A 20,557-nucleotide genomic window follows, 5' to 3' on the forward strand; every position below is an offset into this window, starting at 1 on the left:
CTTTTAATAATCCCTTTGATTACATGACTGACTGCAGAACTTTTCTCATTATGAACGCATCTCACGTAAAGAAAACAAAAACCCCCCAGCAATGACCATCAAATCCTCACACAGCCTCCTCCTCTGTGCCATAAAGCAAGCCGAACTACTGCACATCCACCAACACGAATACAAACACGCCACTCATTTTCACTCAATGCATGTAACACATAAAAGTAGCACCCCACTCCAAGTATACCATCTTACTGTGCATGTACGTCGTCGTTGTTGTTGTGTGCCACAGACAGGAAATGGCCAGAAAGCACTGATGATTGGACTGATACATGGTCGAATGTGGTCTCGGGTTTTTTCATTAGATTTATCCACAGTGAGGAAACTGTAGAGCAATGCCACCTTTGCAAGTGGCATACGCAGAAACTTTGAAGCCTCGCTCTCCCAAACAGAACTCAAAGAAAGACATGGCCTGCAAGGCCATGGGTCCGCAAAGGACCCATCTACCTCCTGATCTCGCACACACTACAACAATCTATGCTAAAAACAACAAACTTTCTAATTGACCATGGATTGGTGTATCTGAAGGACCAGTTCTTGATCTCGGCTTCAAATTAAAAAAACAAAACAAAACAAAACAAAAAAACCCCAAAACATCTTAACATGACATGACAGATACAAATAATATCGTAGTTCATCAACAGCAAGAAAAACAAAAACAAACAAACAAAAAACAGTCCACAATAACTATGTTAATATTTGAGATGTACTTATGGTCACCAGCCATAACATGTTAATACATATGGTATTTTAAATAATATTACACCCACATGAGCATCACCTCTGCAACAACAAAAAAAAGAAAGGAAAAAAGAATAAATAGTAGTTTCTACTTTAAGTACTGATTCATATGGCAGTGACACTGAAAGAGTCTAAATATGATGACATCCTGATGCTGCCCGTCAGCGAGGGGCACCAACAAACAATGACCACGTCAAAGGTGCGGCATCCACGTGGGGCTGAAACAGGTTTGTGACCCACTCACGCTTTGGTGGAACCTTTGTTCATAAACATGACTCAGGGTGCAAGAGCAAAACACACACTCTTAATCCACACCAAGTAAAATCTGAAGTGTCCATCAGGGTCATAGCAACCAGACTACATGCATACCATCACACACACTTGATCATGTGTGTGTGCACAGATTCAGACTGCAGTGTTGAGCTGCCATCACGAGATCTGAAGCCATGTTCAGCTGGCCAGGATGAGGATGGGCTGCAGAGAGGTACCACATCAGAATTTATGCATGTTTTTGTCTTTATAAAGTCCCACACTCAGAGTGTTTTTAAATTCCATTCTCCCAAACATACCAGTAATTTCTACTTATGTAGTGACCGATATAACTAATGGCAATGGACAACAATTTTAAAAAGCCTGGAAAGTAACCTTAGTAATTAGTTAAACTAATCAAATCAGAAACCAGTCTGAAGATTTCAAATTGCTAGTTGTTATTGGCCAGAAACGGGTCATTCTGATTCTAATGCCATCGTAATCAACAGATTATGTTTCCAAGAAACTTTGAGAAACATTTGAAAAGTGATTTAAAAAAAAGAAAAGAAAGAAGAACTAAAACATGCACAAAGTCTTGTATGGCCACTGAACTGTGTGTGTGGGATACTTCAGATCAGGCGGTATTTCCAACCTTTAGACAGGTCAATGACAGGCATCAGAAGCTTTTTTTTTGTCTCTGGGTTCATCGTTGCCACCTTTTGTGCTTTGCTTTTCAACATCAGTCTGTCTGTCCAGCAAGGCTGTAATGCTACAGTCGAGAACGAGTGTCCGTCTGCTCGGTTTGATCCGACTCCAAAGCAAAGCATCGTTGCTCGAGCCTTGAACATTTGGATTGTAGTGTCTCACATTATCATATCAAGTGCAGGATACAAAGGAAATATGACAGAATTGCAAGAAACTAATAAACTAAACAATAATAATAATAATAATAATGATAAACCTCAAAGCTGACCTTTCAGGTTGAGGACTCGCATGCTGGGTTGAAAGCAGCACGGAAAGGAGTTAACCTAACCAGCTTATTTCAATATAAACCTAATCCTATAAAGTCTAGAGTCCAGGCACAAAACAACTAAGGATAAATATTAAGACACAGAATAACCATGAGATTAGAATAAAAACAAAAATATTTTCATATGATGGAGGCCTGCACTGACAGAACTGACAGAAAGCCAAGATACACAAGCAACCAACCAGCTTTGATATTTGCCCAAATGTTCACCGATGAGTTTTTATTGTTCTGCTGGCATCTTTAGTGCCTGCGTCTCCCTGGACTTCAGCATCTGTCCCGCCATGACTGCAACTGGCCAGCAGGTGGAGGTAAGCACTAATGAGATCTCAGGGAAAACTTCCCTTCATGGATTGACAGTGTTTCATTTCTCCAATGTTGCAATCCTCTCATGAAAAGGAAAAAAGAAAAGAAAAAAAAGATCTGAGTGGAAACTAAATCCGCCTCCCATTGCTTCCGCCACCTTCTCCACTCTAAATTTCACAATCTTCCTTTAGTTTTAACATGCAGCTTAAGCATATTCCCCTGCTTTAGAAAAATAACTAACTCCCAGTATCTGAACATGCAGACAGATCCCACTGACTTATTAATCTCCCAATATATATATTTATATGTATAAAAACATACATTTATACAGTACATGCTGTGGATGAACTGATGGTGCCAAATCCACTTCCTGCTACACTCACTTGCACGAACAGACTAAGGGCACGATCAGACGTGACATCATCTTCTTCCGTCGTCTCCAGCTAATCAAAGGTCCTGCCTCTGATGTCTCTCTCCTTTAAACATCCTCTTCCCTTTCTAATATCACTTCAGCTTGGTTCTTTCTTCTACTACTTTCTGTGTCTCTCTCCACATCCCCCTTCTTCCTCGTATCCCTCTCCATGCTACCTCCATCTCTTTCAAGTTCCCATCTCGTTTTCTCTCCATTAATATTCAGGCCAACATATCTTTGTTGTTGGCTGCTAAAATAAAAATAAGTATGTTGGTTGTAAACTAATGTGATGGCTACTCGTCGGAAGTAAAGCTCGTAGAAAGCCAAGGCTCTACAGAATATATTATGTAAATCATACCTGAAATTCATAAATGTCTCTGTACCCTCTGAAAGTAGCATCATAATGTAAACATTAAATACATACAATAGAAAGAAAAAGGTTTGTTGCCACCCAGTACTGAGCAAGCGGCCTTTTTGAGCTCTCCAAGAAACCGTCCTGGACACGGTGATCCTGCTGAAACCAGTCTGGGAAATCCCAAGCTTCCTTTTTGCATCCCTGTGGCTCTGCTCATCTCATCATGTTTTGGGTCTGAGGTACTGTTATGATCTGAAAGATGCCACAAACTGTGGTCAATGTGCAGGGACCAGACAATGTGGGCAAGAGAGAGTCTCACTGAGCCCTGATCCAAAGCCCAGCATCTCTCTTCTGCTGAGGCTAACTGGACTGCTTCTGGCCTCTCCATGGGAAGGGCAGGGTGGGGGGTGGGAACAAGGGGGAAAGTTTGCACACACTTTCCAGGCCGCGTTCGGTGCTTTCCATTCTCCTCACTCACATACAGGTGACTGTGAGTGTGCTGCCCGAGCAGGAAGCGTGTTTTTCCAGCCCGTTGGACGGTGCCAGTGTGATAGCTTGTGTGAGCGGTTTGATGGTCAGCTCTCTAGTGTATCTTGGATCCCGCCCGGTCCTTTGGTTGAGCTCTACCATTGGCTACAGGGAGAGGGAACGAAAGGGCTGGTGACCTCAAGGTGATTGTGAGAGAGCTCCCCAAACCTGCGCCGTCCTGCTGCTCTCACTCAGGTCCTCAGCTCATATTGTTGATGTGCGATCTGCACCATCTAAACAGGAACAGCAGAGAGAAGAAGAGGCATCACAGTTTAAGTCAGCAATTACGTTATTAACCCTGATAGAGTGATTGTGGAATCAAATGTGCAAATGAAGGCAGTCATGACTCCTCAGGCCCCCACCACTACCATTTCCTGTTCCCGGTTTATCACCAAAGTTTGCCAAGATAAACTTCAGCTTATGAATTGGACACAAAACGAAACATGAGAAAATTAAATATTAACTTTCTGCTTGCAGCTAGCTGCCCCTCCTTCAGCATGATTCTGCTGGAGGTTTCTTCCTGTTGAAATGAAGATTTGCTTCCCATTGTTACCAGGTGTTTGCTCATGGGAGGTCGGTTGATGGTTGGTTTTGTTCTGTGTTAGTGTAGGGTAGAGCAGGGCGATATGACCAAAAATATTTATCACGATATACCAATCCAATTTTATTTATAAAGCACTTTAAAATACCCAGCACAGGAACAAAGTGCTGTACAGAAAATAAGTTAAAACAATAGAATAACAGAATACAGCAAAATAAATAAATAAAACACATAATACATAAAACTAAAACAGCCATATACATTTGAAAATTTTCGATAACGATATAACTGACGATATAATTGACACTAGACAAAATACTTTACGACTCCACAAATTTATTAGTGAGAAAAAAAACAAAAACAAATCACAAAAAGAAAAATCTACGTATTTTCACTTAAACAAGCAGCTGTTTATGTGCATTAAAGTTATATAAAATGTAACAGTGCAAATTCCTTGCTGACAGTTTAACCAAAAGGCATTTCCAGTGGAAACTGGCCGACATCCTCAGCATAACTATGTATAATATCCACAAAACTCAAAAGAGGTTACACACACAATACAGTAATATTATGTTGAAGCACAGTACGTATCACTCCGCGAGGCTCCTGCCTACGATAGCCTTAGTGCTCCCACAATCCATCAAGCGGTGCGGCTTCGTAGCTTAGCAAAGTCGTACTAAAACATTTGACAGATTTTCAAGCGCCATGTACCACATAAAATCGTTTCAAGGTCAGTAAGCACAACGAGAATTCATACATAAGGCACACGGGATTATAAGGGGCACTGTCGACTTTCAGAAAAATCAAAGGATTGATTTTAAGTGTGCCGTATTTTCCAAACAACACGGTAATAACGACAGCCCGCTAGCATGCTCTACCAAAAATAGTGCTTTGTTGTATATCTGACAGACGAATGCTAAACCAGTGCCACACCACTGAAGTTGCAGCATTTTTACAAACCAATTCTGATTCATCCGTTTCATTCAACATTCCGCTTTCGCCCTTCTCATTCTCCGTCGGCGAAATGCTTTTTCCGCCATGTGCGTATGAAAACAAAGGCACTGCGCATGCGTGTTTTACCCATATTCTATCGCGTTATTTCATTTTCTTAGTGTTGCCCAATATTATACCGGTATTACCATGAACGGTATGATATGGCCCAGCCCCAGTGTAGGGTCTTTGCAATATAAAGTAACTGGAGATGAAGCTGATTTGAACAACAGAGAGCCTGATGGGGTTTAGGAGCTGTTACGTTCCAATTTGTTTCTAACCCTGAAGTACAAAACACAAAACTAAATAATAAAAGAGGAAACACAATATTTGAGAAAACATGACCTTACATTAATAAGGAACCATTAGGGCAACTTTCTTCTTTGTGATTGGACAGAAGTATCTTGTGACGGGCTGATGTAATTTCATTGTACTTGTCTCAGTTGTCTTCCTGCATAAAATTTAAAGTGAGTGTGAAAGGCAGGGTTCATACGCCTTTTTCAGGGTCAAATTCAAGCACTTTTTAAGCACTTTCAAGGTCCCTTTTCAAGCTTTTCCAGCACACCCCCCACACGCAATGCATGCTTCAATTCGCATCACCTCAGTAAGACCATGTGAAAAGACACCTTTGCTCCCCTTCTGTTAAGACATAGAAAAACACACCGCACAAAAATACTGCAAAAGGAAACCGTTGCCTTATATACATAGTGTATAAACTCAAAACGCACATTTCACTTAAAAATTAAGATGTGAAAATGTGAACAAATCAACTTGTTAGAGATATTCTTCTCCTGTTGAAAAAAAGTCTTCTCATCAGATATTGATGCTTCTTAAAATAGGAGACAGATGTTTGTTTTTTAAGTGAATTCCCAATAAAACTGTTTTATTGCTAACTACATTGCTGTCTGTATTAATGCTGAAGTCCTAAATGATCACCTTTAAAGTGTTTGTGCTAATAACATGTCAGACAGGCATGGAGAACAGCACTGACTGTTTAAGTAGTTTAATGTGCAGGTGCTGACCATAAACACATTTTGAATGAAAGCCGGGGAACTTTGGTAGCACAGAAACAAGTGGCTATTCTTTGTGACCATATGGCTCGGTCCCTCATATTACCATTATTTCACCCAAACGCACCAAGTTAATACTTAAAAAAGCTGCAGAAATACATAGAAATATAAACAGTACTTGGTGACAACTTTGCTTTTAGCCTTTAACCCTCTGGGGTCCAGGGTGTAATTGGCCGTTGTTGACTACTTTTGATTTGGCCTCTATATTTCACCTTTAAAAACTGTTTATCTTGCCAATCTGTTATTTACTCATTTTGACAAACTGTATCAGCACAATTTATCTAAATTCAGACAAAATTTAAAATACGAGTAGAAAGTGATATTTTTGACTGTAGAAACCACAAGCATGTTTAAGGAATCATTTTCATAACTTAAAATACAAATAGAAATTGTACATTTTTTAAAAATATGCACAAGTTTTGCAAACAACAAAGTTATATGGTACTATTCACCTAAAAATGCAGCCAAGGCTCAGACGTTTTTTATATAACCATTTAAAACTATTTACAGAACAATCAGGTGCTCTGCATCAAATAGAAAGCACACAAATTATTTATGCCACTCCAAAAAATAGTTTGTGTCCACTATAACACAGATGAGAACAGCACAGGGATAAACCTGCAGGTCTGACAGCAGGTGTGTCACTCAGCGTTTACACTGCAACCTGCCTTTGGTGGCTTTTTTGCAGCAACTGTGACGATCACTAGTAGAACTGACACACAAAACAAAACAACAGCTACACAAGACAACAGATTAACTTGAGACTCCAAACACGGTAAACGTCACAAATCTCTCACGTATCAAAACTCTCTCTCTCTCCTAAAACTTCCCCCTCTTCCCAAACAACCAAATGCCACATGTTGCCATATCATTTTTGATTGGTTGACATGGTACATTTTTCCGCAAATAGGGAAGGAGTGTTTTTTCTTTGTCTTTTTTCACTCACAAGCAAAGCGTTTGCTAGCGCTCTCCTTAGAAAACGCCATTTTTACAGTTTCTTCCCGAAGTAAACGCCACTGTGTTATTCAGAAAAAAACCTGAAAAAAACCCCCCCATCGGTTTTACGTGGCCTATCAGCACAATTTTAAAACTGGTATATAGTTTGAAGTCCGCACGTTCAACCTAAGTTGAAATGGAGACTCTGGGTCCCTCGACCCCAGAGGGTTAATTAGAAAGCCTTAAGTTAGCTAGTTATGTATCAGGCTAGTGTTTAAAGCTTTCACTTGAGTAAATTAGCTAACATTACTTAGCAGTGATATGTGTTAAGTTCACAGCATATTCCATAATAGCGCTGCCATACTGCATCACACTCAGTGCATTTCAATCATCTCTCCAGCGAGTTTGATAGCTAATAATAATAATCATAATTTTAAAAAAATAACACGTGTAACGTACGTATACTGGAAAATTATTTACTCACCTATCATGCGACTGGAGAGCGCAAACTGCCATTGTTGTTTTTCATCAACACTCATTAAAACAGCAACCTACAGGTATGTTAGCGCACTCATCCTGTCCGAGGGAGGGTTGGGGTCACACGTTGAAACAGACAGAGGCGCAAGGCAGCCCAGGGGTAGGGGGAATTTTGCTTTTACATTTTGCGACTCATTTTATTTCTCTATCTGATAAGAAAACTTTTCAATCAGATAGTTATTTATTGTGAATGAAATACAGTTACATTTTCAAGCACTTTTAAGCACCACATCTGAAATTCAAGCACTTTTCAAACCTTGAAAAGACGACATTAAAATTCAAGTATTTTCAAGGATTTCAAGCACCCATACGAACCCTGGATAGCGTAGTGGTTAGACTACACGCCTTTGGAACAGAGGATCGCAAGTTCGATTCCTGCCTGGGGCGTCTGTATCCAGTAAGGGTCCTAAGGCTAGAACCCCTATGCTAAGCAAGCCTACCGCAGACATGAGCGAGACAGATAAATATGAAGGCATGCCGGCTCGGACGTCGCCCGGATCAACAAGGTCCGCGTCAGGTGTTGAGGAACCAGGGCACCCTGACGAAAAGTGGGCTACTGGAACAAGAAGGCATCGGTGGGCAAGAGACGAAAACAGGGCGTTGTTGGAATGCTACTACACAAGTAACCCCGGCGGAAGGGGCTACATGAATAGGATGAGGGACCTATGGATTCTTCGATACCCAACATCCACAATGACGGCGAAACAACTAGTAGCTCAGTGTTCCAACATTCGAAAGAAGGGACTGCTCTCACAGCTAGAGATTGACGAGGTACAACACAAATGCTACGGCAAGGAGGAGTCAGGACCCCAGGTCAGGGGGGCGATATCATCACCCCCACCCGAGATTGGGTACATAGCCCCAAGTGCGATAGGAGAAGGATCGTTGAGTGTGAGAGGAACTGACCTGAAAAATAGGATCATGGCCAAGCTTGAAACCTGGATCCCCCGTAGCCGGTTACCAAGATTACGTGAAGTACCCTCAGAAGGTCTGCTAGATGATGTTAATGCAGCACTACGGGCAATACCTACAACCACGATTACCGACACTAACAAGCTGATTTACAATACGGCAGCAGTGATCAGTGAGATGCTTGGCTACAAGTTGAACAGCGACAAGGGGCAGTACCCTCCATGGAGAAGGAGGCTAGAGGGCAAGATCAAAGTAGCACGGAGGGAGGTTAGCCAACTAACGGAGTTGCAGAAAGGTAAGACAAATAAGGTGCCTAAGAAATACAGCAAGCTGTCCATACCTGAGGCCTTGGAAACTGCCAAGCAAAGACTCACAGCCTTGGCCAGCCGCTTGAGGAGGTACACCAGAGAGATAGAAGGCAGGAGAATAAACCAGCTGTTCTCCACAGAACCAGCAAAGGTGTACTCTCAGTGGCAAGGGAACAATAAGAGAACAGCACCACCAAGGCTGGAGACGGAGCAATACTGGAAGAGCATATGGGAGAAGGATGCAACCCATAACGGCAATGCTCAGTGGCTAGAGGATCTGAGGGCAGACCACAGCGACCTCCCTGAACAGGGTCCAGTAACCATCACAGTGGCAGATATCCAAGAAAGGGTCTCCAGTATGAAGAGTTGGACAGCACCAGGGCCCGACATGGTTCACGCCTACTGGCTGAAGAAGCTGACTGCACTCCACGAGCGTCTGGCAGCACAAATGAACCAGCTGCTAGTTAACGAGAGACACCCGGAATGGCTAACCGAAGGTCGGACGGTCCTGATCCCCAAGGACCCCAAGAAGGGACCGTTCCCCTCCAACTACCGACCAATAACCTGCCTCAGTACTACATGGAAGCTCCTGTCAGGCATCATATCGGCTAAGATGAACAGGCACATGGGTCAATACATGAGCGGGACACAGAAAGGAATTGGCAAGAATACCAGAGGCGCAAAACACCAGCTACTGGTAGACAGAACAATCAGCCGAGACTGCAAGACCAGACTGACCAACCTGTGCACTGCCTGGATTGATTACAAGAAGGCCTATGACTCAATGCCCCACAGCTGGATACTGGAATGCCTAGAATTGTACAAGATCAATGGGACCCTAAGAGCCTTCATCAGGAACTCAATGGGGATGTGGCGTACAACACTAGAGGCCAACTCCAAGCCCATAGCACAAGTCACCATCAAGTGCGGGATCTACCAAGGAGATGCTCTGTCCCCACTGCTGTTCTGCATAGGCCTGAACCCCCTCAGTGAGATCATTAACAAGACTGGCTACGGATACCGACTATGGAACGGAGCAGTTGTCAGCCACCTCCTGTACATGGATGACATCAAGCTGTATGCCAAGAGTGAACGAGACATCGATTCACTGATCCACACTACCAGGCTATACAGCAATGACATTGGAATGTCGTTCGGACTGGAGAAGTGTAGCCGGATGGTAACAAAGAGAGGGAAGGTAGTCAGAACTGAGGGGATTGAACTACCAGAAGGCAACATTGCAGACATAGAGGACAGTTACAAGTACTTGGGGATCCCGCAGGCAAATGGGAACCATGAAGAGGCCGCTAGAAAAGCTGCAACCACCAAGTACCTGCAGAGGGTCAGGCAAGTCCTGAGGAGTCAGCTGAATGGTAAGAACAAGATCCGGGCCATCAACACGTACGCCCTACCCGTGATCAGGTACCCTGCTGGGGTAATAGGCTGGCCAAAGGAGGAGATAGAAGCCACTGACATAAAGACAAGAAAGCTCCTTACCATGCATGGAGGGTTTCACCCCAAGTCCAGCACCCTGAGGCTGTACGCTAAGCGGAAGGAAGGGGGCCGGGGACTGGTGAGTGTCAGCACCACAGTCCAGGATGAGACAACGAACATCCAAGAATACATTGGGAAGATGGCCCCAACTGACCGAGTGCTCAGTGAATACCTCAGGCAGCAGAAACCCAAGAAAGAGGAGGGAGACGAGGAACCATCATGGAAGGACAGGCCCCTGCACGGTATGTACCACCGGCAGATAGAGGAGGTGGCTGATATCCAGAAATCCTCCCAGTGGCTGGACAAAGCTGGACTGAAAGACAGCACAGAGGCACTAATCATGGCAGCACAAGAACAAGCTCTGAGCACAAGATCCATAGAGGCTGGGGTCTATCACACCAGGCAAGACCCCAGGTGCAGGCTGTGTAAAGATGCCCCAGAGACAATCCAGCACATAAAAGCAGGAAGCAGGGTGCAAGATGCTAGCAGGCAAGGCATACATGGAACGCCATAACCAAGTGGCCGGCATAGTGTACAGGAACATCTGTGCCGAGTATAACCTGGAAGTCCCGAGGTCAAAATGGGAGATGCCCCCAAGGGTGGTGGAGAATGACCGAGCTAAGATCCTGTGGGACTTCCAGATACAGACGGACAAAATGGTGGTGGCTAACCAACCGGACATAGTGGTGGTAGACAAACAGAAGAAGACGGCCGTAGTGATCGATGTAGCGGTTCTGAATGACAGCAATATCAGGAAGAAGGAACACGAGAAGCTGGAGAAATACCAAGGGCTCAGAGAAGAGCTCGAGAGGATGTGGAGGGTGAAGGTAACGGTGGTCCCCGTGGTAATCGGAGCACTAGGTGCGGTGACTCCCAAGCTAGGCGAGTGGCTCCAGCAGATCCCGGGAATAACATCGGAGATCTCTGTCCAGAAGAGCGCAGTCCTGGGAACAGCTAAGATACTGCGCAGGACCCTCAAGCTCCCAGGCCTCTGGTAGAGGACCCGAGCTTGAAGGATAAACCGCCCGCAGGGGCATGCTGGGTGTTGTGTTATATGTGTTATATATATATATATATATATATATATATATATATAGCAGTGATAGAGGTAGCAAGACAGGGACTCGCATTTGTGTGTCTGCGTGTGTGTGGGAGGGGCAGTAATGCCTCTCTGAACCCTAGTTGTGGAATATTTTGTACAAAAAAAAGACTTTCTTCAAGTAGTAAGCGTGTGTTGTTGTCCTGTCCTCAAAAAATTAGGAACTGCTGCTATATGTGAGCAGATGAAGATTAGAAAATGGCCTCCGTCTATCCTGGAAGTGTACTTTGTCAAGCAAGTAAATAAGCAAAAAAAAAAAAAAAAAAAAAAAAAAAAAATTATATATATATATATATATATATATATATATATATATATATATATATATATATATATATATATATATATATATATATATATATATATATATATATATATTTATTTTTTTGCTTATTTACTTGCTTATTTACTTATTTACTTATTTATTTATTTATATTTCATATATTTATATATTTCATATATTTATATATTTCATATATTTATATATTTCATTCTCTAGACCAGTTCACACAAGTCTACAGAATTCTAGAGAATTTATTTCTCTATCATTTCTGAACGTGACACCATAGAAATCAGTACAATCAAACCACGCTAGCTATAAACACATAGCTATGCCCCTCCATCCTGTTAATCCCTCTACTAAATTAAAAAAACAAAAAACAGCCATTTGACTTCTTATGTGTACCAAATCTAATTCTGATCCAGCTACTTGTGTAGTGGAGCTTGTGACTCTGGGCTATGAATAATGATGTCATCTCATTTGAACTGAAAGCATGAAGCTTTGCTAATTCGGTGAACAGCAAGGGGGCTAGGGCTCACACTGTCATGGTGAGAAAACAACACATCTGTCAAAATACTGATAGAGCCTTTCAGAGGAAAACAACAGTCTGACACCTGCTGCTGCTGGTTTGGCTGAGGAAGAAAACGTTATCAAGCTGCACACCAGTGGAGATTTCTAATTCCACGAGAAGAAAAAAAGAAAAGGAGAAAGGGTTAGGGCTAATGTCCTCGCATGCTGCTGTTTAATAGTGTCGCAAAGGGGAGAATATACTGCATTAAACAAAACTATGACGGTTAAGCTATCCTTGAATTTTGTTTTATAATTGACCCAAAGGCCTTTAAGCCTGGGCTTGTTAAAGTAACACTGGCTTAAGCAGCTTGATGGAAGTGTGTACACTTTTGCATTTTTTTTAGTCCAATTTTACTTTGTGCAGTTTGGGAATATACATCATGACAAATTGAGAAGGAACACTTGTCGAGAGGCAGTTTAATCAAAGTTCATTTTAGTCCAGGCTGTCTAAAAAAGGCCATCTGTGTGCCAGAAGTCAGCATATTTTTCTATATGCCATCAAACATTTTAGGTCACTTCCTGTGGTTTGAGTTAAGTTACCAAGTTATGTTTCAGAAAACAGAAAAAAAAAAAAAAAGGTAAAAATTCTAATATACAGGGCATTTTTATTTATTTATTTATTTATTATCTTTTAAAGGTCGATGCACTCGTTTTTTTTGCTATGCCCAGTTCTGCTATACATAAACATACACACACATACGGCAGCATAAAGCAACACTTGTTCATCGTTCTGTGCTGAGGACTGAGAAGCACTGTCTTCACTTCAGCTGAGTTTTGGCCACGAGACTAAAACTCACTGTACATACGAGTATAGTTTCCACAACCAGGTCAACAACAGTCTGACTTGATTAAGGTCTCATCCACTACAGTCCTGTACAGTACTGACACATTTACAAGCTCATTTAATGTACAAGACATGGCTTTTTTTTTTTTTTTTTTTTTTTTTAAGATCAGCATTTAAAGCGCCACATCATTATAAACATTTTTTTTTAAAGCTGTTCATATCGTTAGATTATGCGTTTACATGTATTATTAGGCATCAATTAAAAATAATGTTTACAGCAACACTCTGGCATGCTAAACTACAGTATTGATTGATTCGATCAGCCATCCCTGAATTTCAGACTGCCAACTCACTAAAACTAAATGTTGTTTATTTATTAATTATGTAGTCCTATTTTTTTTTATTTTAAAATGTTGAAACCTTTATAAAAAATAAGAATTTATGGTAAACAACATTTTCTAGCACAGCTGTGTTACTTCAGCAGGCCACTAGGAGGCTGTGGCCCACAGTTCGGGAATTAATGAGTTGGATCAAAAAGTCACATCGCTCCAAGTTGCTCAGCAGCTCATATCTAATAATATACTGGCGAAAGCTGCTGCTAAAACTTGGTTTTTTTGTAAATACTGTGGTTATTCCATTTATCTCCCTCGTCTTAAATGAACTTGACTTTACTGCAGAGTCGCTGTCAGTTTCCCAGCTTAGCATTTTTTGGACCTATCTTGCCAGATTTAAACTTCAAAATCAAAAGCATCTGAAAAATCCTTGTTGTGTTCCAACAAGTCTGGAGTCAAAATCTAAAGCTCTAAAAGCCAACAGTGTTGGGAAGGGTCAATCAGGTCCTACATCAATGTTAAAATCAATTGAGGAGATCAAGCCATAGTAAGACACCAGCTATCTGACTTTGATAGAATCTGAGAAAGAGCAAAAGTGTGCTGCTTACTATTTGTTCCAATTCTCACATGACAGAAACAGAATAGATAATATTGCACACAAACAGGTTACTGATTACTGCTTCCTGTGTCAAAAACAGAACATGACCTGAACATAGTAAGAAAATAACAACTTCAGCTAACTGAGCCGCTTAAAATGTCTTTCGTGAAAATTTGTGATTGGATTCATTAAGCGCTTCTTTAGATCACAGGAGAAACAGGGAACTTTGACAGCCACTGCATCCACCAACTACAATCCACTTTAAACCTTCCCTTAAAGCTCACAATGCTGCGCTGGAAATTTCACAGCTTTCATTGGGCAACGTTATATTATTGATTATGCAGCTTATTAGAGCACTTCTTTATAAAAGGCTCTTCTTCTTGTCCTCAGCCAAACTAAGCTTTTCATATCACAGCATTGTATTTTACAGTTAAATATGAGGATCGGTGAAAAACATACCTCCCAAGGCGTGTTCGGTCATACTCAAACACAAAGACTCAAGGCGATTATTGATGTCTGGCTCTGTCACTGGTAACTGAAGATCTGTGCAGATACAAAAACATATTGAAATCAAGAACAACAGTGAAAACATCGAGCACAAACAGATGACAACTTGACTTCCTGAAGGAAGCAATTTATTAAAAAAACAAAACAAAAAAAAAACAAAACAGATATGTTGCAGATTTAGCATGCTAACCCAAGGGCCTGTGTATTAGCAAATTTTGTGTCTAGCAGCCTAAATAGGAACCTAGCAACCACTTCAAACCATTTAGTCCCTAGCCACTTAAGCCCCATGCCCCCGGTACCGGGGGCAAAAAGGAGGAGATCAGGTTTAATCGGTTATAACACGGGGTGAGAAATATAAGTCCAGACATGTGTGGTATCCACAGAAACCTCAGAATCTCAGCTAAAATGTCATATAAACCATTTCTACAACCACCAAACACACCGAAAACAAACCATGATTAAACGAGCAGTTACGTAAATGTGCAGACGTCCCCTAAACAAACGAAACCGAACAAGAAATTCTTCAGACTTCATATAACCGGCTAACGAAAGGCTAGTTATCTTCCAGAGCTATTACTGACTCCAAACACCAAGTTTCACCACACTCTGACCAAAATTCACTGAATGAGCCGCCAAAGAAGACCACAAAAAAACCCACACAGCGGCGCAAATTCTATAAGACAGAAATTGGCTTACCATCCCGATTTCCTCAGTTACTTTCGCCGGTAGCCACGTGATTATCAGCAGTTACCACGCCTAACTAGCCGCATCACAGCTGTTTTCCTTTGACAACCTCCATTTTAGACCCACCTACAGACATGTGACTGGACAGACGTCATATGCAGTAAATTCGGGCCGACGTGGTTTTTGGCCTTGCAACGTCTGATTGGTTGAAGTGACGTGAACGTGGCATTGTTACTGTGGCATTGTTACATTGTTACATTTTAATCGTTTGGCTCAAACGATTAAAATGAGGTGTCAATCATGCAAATTGACCAAAAGAAACCAAAGTTACAGCCGCTCAGAGTTTAAAGGGCCAGAAGCCAATAGCATATGCTACTTCCGGTGTGGAAACTCCTGTGGGGAGCTTTGTTTCCGGTGTCCTATTAGCGCCTTGTTTATGGTCCAAAACAAGTTAAGCAAATTAATGAATCAAGCGGCGATTTACATTTCTATAGATGTCTTGGGCATTTACCCAACATATCTGTAAATGATGTTCATCGACTTGTCGATATGTTTCCCCTGCGCCTCAGAGCAAAAGAGAAAGATTCAAATGTTATATTTCTCAGTATCTGTAAACAGCGGTCCCTTGTTTATCGCGGGTGTTATGTTCTAAAAATAACCAGCGATAAGTGAAATCAAGTAGCCAATTTTATTTTTTGACGGTGCAAAACATTTTGTTGACATGGTCGACATACAGTACTGCACTTCAATCAGTACTGCTAGCGATCGATGCAGCGATTCTGTACTGTACAGGAGAGACGTGACGGAGGAGATCGTCTGCAGCCGATCAGGACGCAGGACACAATGTGATGCACTACAAAATCTGCGAAACAGTGAGGTGAAAGGTGAACCGCGAGGGACCACTGTAATTTTGAAGGTAAGTCACAACATACCCTTCGTAAATGCTAATGTATAGAAACCCTTACCAGCAATCATAATTTTTTTGTGTGGCTTTTTTTCCACAGTTTGTTAACATGCTGTGTGGGTGTGTACCTGACTAGCTGATATCGACATAACGAGGAGACATCTAGTTTGACTATTCTTCACCTGTAGTTTGAATGTTGAACATTTGCCTGTTTAAATCATAAGACCAGTCACTATACAGAGATGTGCTTCTGAATGTGGACGATGTGTCTTCTGATTTTGTAACGCAGCTCTGCTTTCCTTGAGTGATGTAAACAACTGATCGATCTAAACTGTTTAAACGTCAAAATTGATCATTACATTTTTTTTATGACAACAGTGGTGAGTGTTCCCACCTTCTGCTCTTTGTAATTTAACGCGATCTTTCCGTTTTTGAGTTTTGGACATGATCTTGGAGCATATCTTCGCAGTAGCGATTGACTGCAAAGTAAAGCTACCGGGAATGTACAACCCTACATCCGGTCTCAAACCAGGAAGTTAGCATTTTCTCGTGCACAGGGTCTGTCACTACCCGATCCGTACCGGAAACCCGATCGGTACCCCGCATGCGCGAAAGGTGTCTACCTCCGGTCGAAGCATTTTACGATAGTTACAGGTCAGAGTACCTGTTAAGATGTTAAGAATAACAAGTATATCTTAAAATGTTTCCGATAACAAAACATTTAATATAATGTAGACAAAAACAAAAAAATAAAAAGATAGTGACAGATCGGGACTCCCGATCCTTACTGCGCATGTGCAAAGTCGGACCGTACAAATCGGGTCTACCTGATGCGTACCACGCATGTGCAGGGGTTTTCTTCTTCTTCTGTTCATTTAATGGCAGTGTACTCCCCAGTGTACGAGGATACCGCCACCTGCTGACTGAGCGAATGAACCCTATTGTAAACTGAATTAGCGTCATTACATACGTGTGTTAAATTTGATTTAGTGATAATCGAGTGTGTTTATGCTGGTCTGTGTGGAGAGGATTGTTGGAAAAGTGATGATAATGTCCGCTATCACTGTCAATTGCCAGTAAACACTTCATCTGGCTGCTGAATCTTCACGTGACATATTATAAAGTCTGTATGATTAACCCTGTCATTAGGCACCATTCTTCTTATTTTACGGCGCCGTTGTTCAATCGGGGAATGCTCTCTGTTGAGGAGAAAAGCAAAAATTTGTTGCGGATACGGATTATCCATTGTCCCGGTAGTCGAAAAGGAGGCAGAGCTGTTAAAAAATGCTAGGAGCTAACTGGGCGCAGTGTTGCCAACTCCTCAGTAAGGAAAAATCGCTATTGGTTGTCCTAGAAGTCGCTAAATGACGTCATCGCCTAATTTGCATAATTGGTCATGCTAATCTAATTGTAACCTATTGTTGTTGGAGAGAGAAATAACATTGTGGAAGAGACAAAGTGAGTAAAAAACATCTTAAATGCATTTAGAGTTTATTTAGAACTACAAATTAAATTTCTTTTAGCAATTAATGTTTGTTTTAATGTCACAATTCCAACCCTGCTCCTTTACCCGGGCTTGGACTGGCAAAAGTGACCCGAAATAGGCACTCTGGTAGAGTTACTTTGTGTGTTTATAAGTAGTTTTAAACCTTGTGATCCACAAAACAGCATAAGAGTAAAAGAGTAAAAGAAGAACTGACTCCGTTACAGCACCCACTGCTTGTTGAGAGTAAAAGCGATACGCGCTTTCACATCTTTGTCGCTAAGGGGTCTGAAAACTCGCTAAATATAGCGACAAAGTCGCTAAGTTGGCAACACTGACTGGGCGCTAACCGTATCATTCAAATATATTGAATGTCGCAATGTTGGCAAAGAGAGGAAGTGACGTAAGATTTGCGCATGCGGGGTACCGATCGGGTTTCCGGTACAGATCGGGTAGTGACAGGGTCTATTAAACGCACCATGCGCACAGCAGAAAAGGGCCATTGCCATGTAAATGTGTGGTTAATTCTTCACAAATATATTTTTTAAAAAAAAGCATTTTTAGGCCTGTTAATAAAATTAATTCATTTCTGCTCTTAAATACCTAAAAAAAAAAGAAAAAAAAAAATTCAACTGGCATGATGTCCAATTGTGTGCCAAAATTGGACATTTTTTGTACAACGTGTGGATATTCATGTATTGACAGTGCTGTAATTTTTCCACTGTTTCACTGTAGAAACATAAATCTTTGCATAGATGATGTTTATATGTTGGTTACTGAATTTCTGGAATGAATTGTGAACTGAGGCATATTTTTAAAAGAGTTATATGCTAAAAATAAATAAATAAATAAATTAGGCGAGGATAAAATCTACTTACTTTTTCTGTGTTCCAGTCTCAGTAACTTTGACACAGTAATATCTGCTTCAATATTTACACCTCTGATGAAATTTCACAAGTGTTAGCTTTATTTTGATACCAAGATTATAAGCACAGAGTTTGTAATTGCAGAGAAATAATCAATTAAATTTGGGCATTGCATTTTCGAGCAGGAAGCTCAGAAACCCCTTGGGGCTTAAGAGGCTAGCTGAGTCTCCAACACAGACTGGGCAGTGAAAATCTCTTGTGGAAAGAGAGACAGAGTTAGGCCCAGTAGTTTGCACTGGGCTATTTATAGGGTCCAAATCCCTACCATCACCCCTTCTTCCCCCACACCCCACCAACCCCCCTGTGTACAAACTTACAGCTACACAAACACACGCTGGAAACAAGAAAAAATAAAAACATCCAATCATCTAACATACACTTGTTTCCTTATCCTCCACCACTTTTTTGTCATTTAATGAGGAACCTTATTCAAATGTCGGTAAAGAGAAAGGCACATCAGACAGTGTGTGGTTGGAGGGGTGAGGGACGTATAGCCTTTCACATCAGTTACCCTGGCCAGACACAGCTTTAATCACCCTTGAGAGCAACTTATGTGTGCATGACTCTGCAGAGTTGTCAAAGATGGAGAGAAGGGGGGAGGAGGGGAAAACAGAGAGAGAGGAAAAGAAAGAAATCTAAGAAAGAAAGTAAATGAGTGAGAGAGGGATGGAAAGCAGGCCAGGGAGCCCCGGACTCACTGCACAAAGAGCCTCATTGTGAGACTCCTTTGACTCTTTCCTCCCTCCCAGCCTCCATCTCTTCCTCTCTCACATAGCCTCAACTTCTCCCTCCACCTAATTTCGCTCCTCTCCTTTGGTCTTTTTAAAATCAGTTTTTCCTCTTCATTCTAAAATAGGGATATTTCTGTCACAGCTTGTCCATAGAAATGGTAAATACTCTGTACTTGGATAGTGCTTTTAAAGCTTAGCCATGGCCGTTCCTTTTACTGTCCACTGTTAGTGACAAGTAGCAATCAGCAGAGGCTACTACAGGTCACTTTGCTTGGCTCCCGTGGTTACAGTGACTGGTGCACACATGGACATTACAGGCGGGCCTTCAGGTCCCAGCTCAGATTGTTAACTTAGGTTAAAGCAGTGCTGGGGTATGACACACAGCTGAGGGGCACTGAGGGTTTGAGGTGTTAGGAGCATCATTTTATTGGATGAATTTGGAGTTGAACAAAATACCCTATTTGTCTCACTCAGGAGTTTCTTGATGTGTTTGGTAACCCAGGGATAGTTCAGAAAACAGCGGATAGTTTGTACAACGACAGAGGTGTCCACAAGAAGATGGCATACACTAGGGGTCGGCAACCTTTTTGATGATTTTTGATGCAATTTTCTGAAGACAGTTAAACTTGTCAGGTAGTGATGTCCAGCAGGTGAAAATGCAAGCTCCATGAACACTCACAGCTGTGGATTCCAGCTGCGTTCTTAGTTCTGCAAACTTTGACCCCCACAGAGTCGAGGTTTTCATTTCTATCAGCTGCATTTCAATGTCGCATTAACTCAGCCAGTTAATGCGAGACAAATCCAGCTGCTCATTAAAGCTTTCTGGTTTGATCAGAAAAGAAAACATTGGTCCATACACCTGAAAGTCCCAAAAACGCATTGTGAATTCTGTCTTGAGTCTACGGATGTATCAGTGTATTTCCGCGGTGCTGATGCTGCGCTGAGTGGAGAGCTCCTGAAGCATTTGAAGTGTCAACATTGCTTGAAATAACTGCCAGCTAGCAATGTCGCTCTCACCGGTAGGCTAAGTGATTTTTAGCCAATTACAAGTTGAATCTGATAGTTGGGGTTGTTAGCTAAGATACCGTCATTAAGAAGCGGCACAACTAATGTGTCTATGTGAGCTAATTTGCAATGTGCACCGCTGGCCCGGCCATTTATTTTTTAATGCACCCTCTCAGATTAACTCATTGCGTGTTGTA

General features: G+C 41.7%; 1 protein-coding gene across 2 annotated transcripts in view; it reads right to left on the reverse strand.

Moving 5' to 3' along the window:
* Positions 1–686: 686 nt before the first annotated feature.
* samd4a (sterile alpha motif domain containing 4A) overlaps positions 687–20,557 on the reverse strand; it is a 73,796-nt gene continuing 53,925 nt past the window's right edge. For both annotated transcript variants that reach the window (XM_026153809.1, XM_026153898.1), the window contains 2 exons: positions 14,580–14,663; positions 687–3,902 (listed from right to left, as the gene is read on the reverse strand). In XM_026153809.1, coding sequence (XP_026009594.1) covers positions 3,874–3,902; positions 14,580–14,663 — 113 coding nt within the window. In that variant the 3' untranslated portion in view covers positions 687–3,873. The remainder of the gene's footprint in view (positions 3,903–14,579; positions 14,664–20,557) is intronic.

Source organism: Astatotilapia calliptera, chromosome 1 (assembly GCF_900246225.1).
Source record: "Astatotilapia calliptera chromosome 1, fAstCal1.2, whole genome shotgun sequence".
Lineage (NCBI taxonomy): Eukaryota > Metazoa > Chordata > Actinopteri > Cichliformes > Cichlidae > Astatotilapia > Astatotilapia calliptera.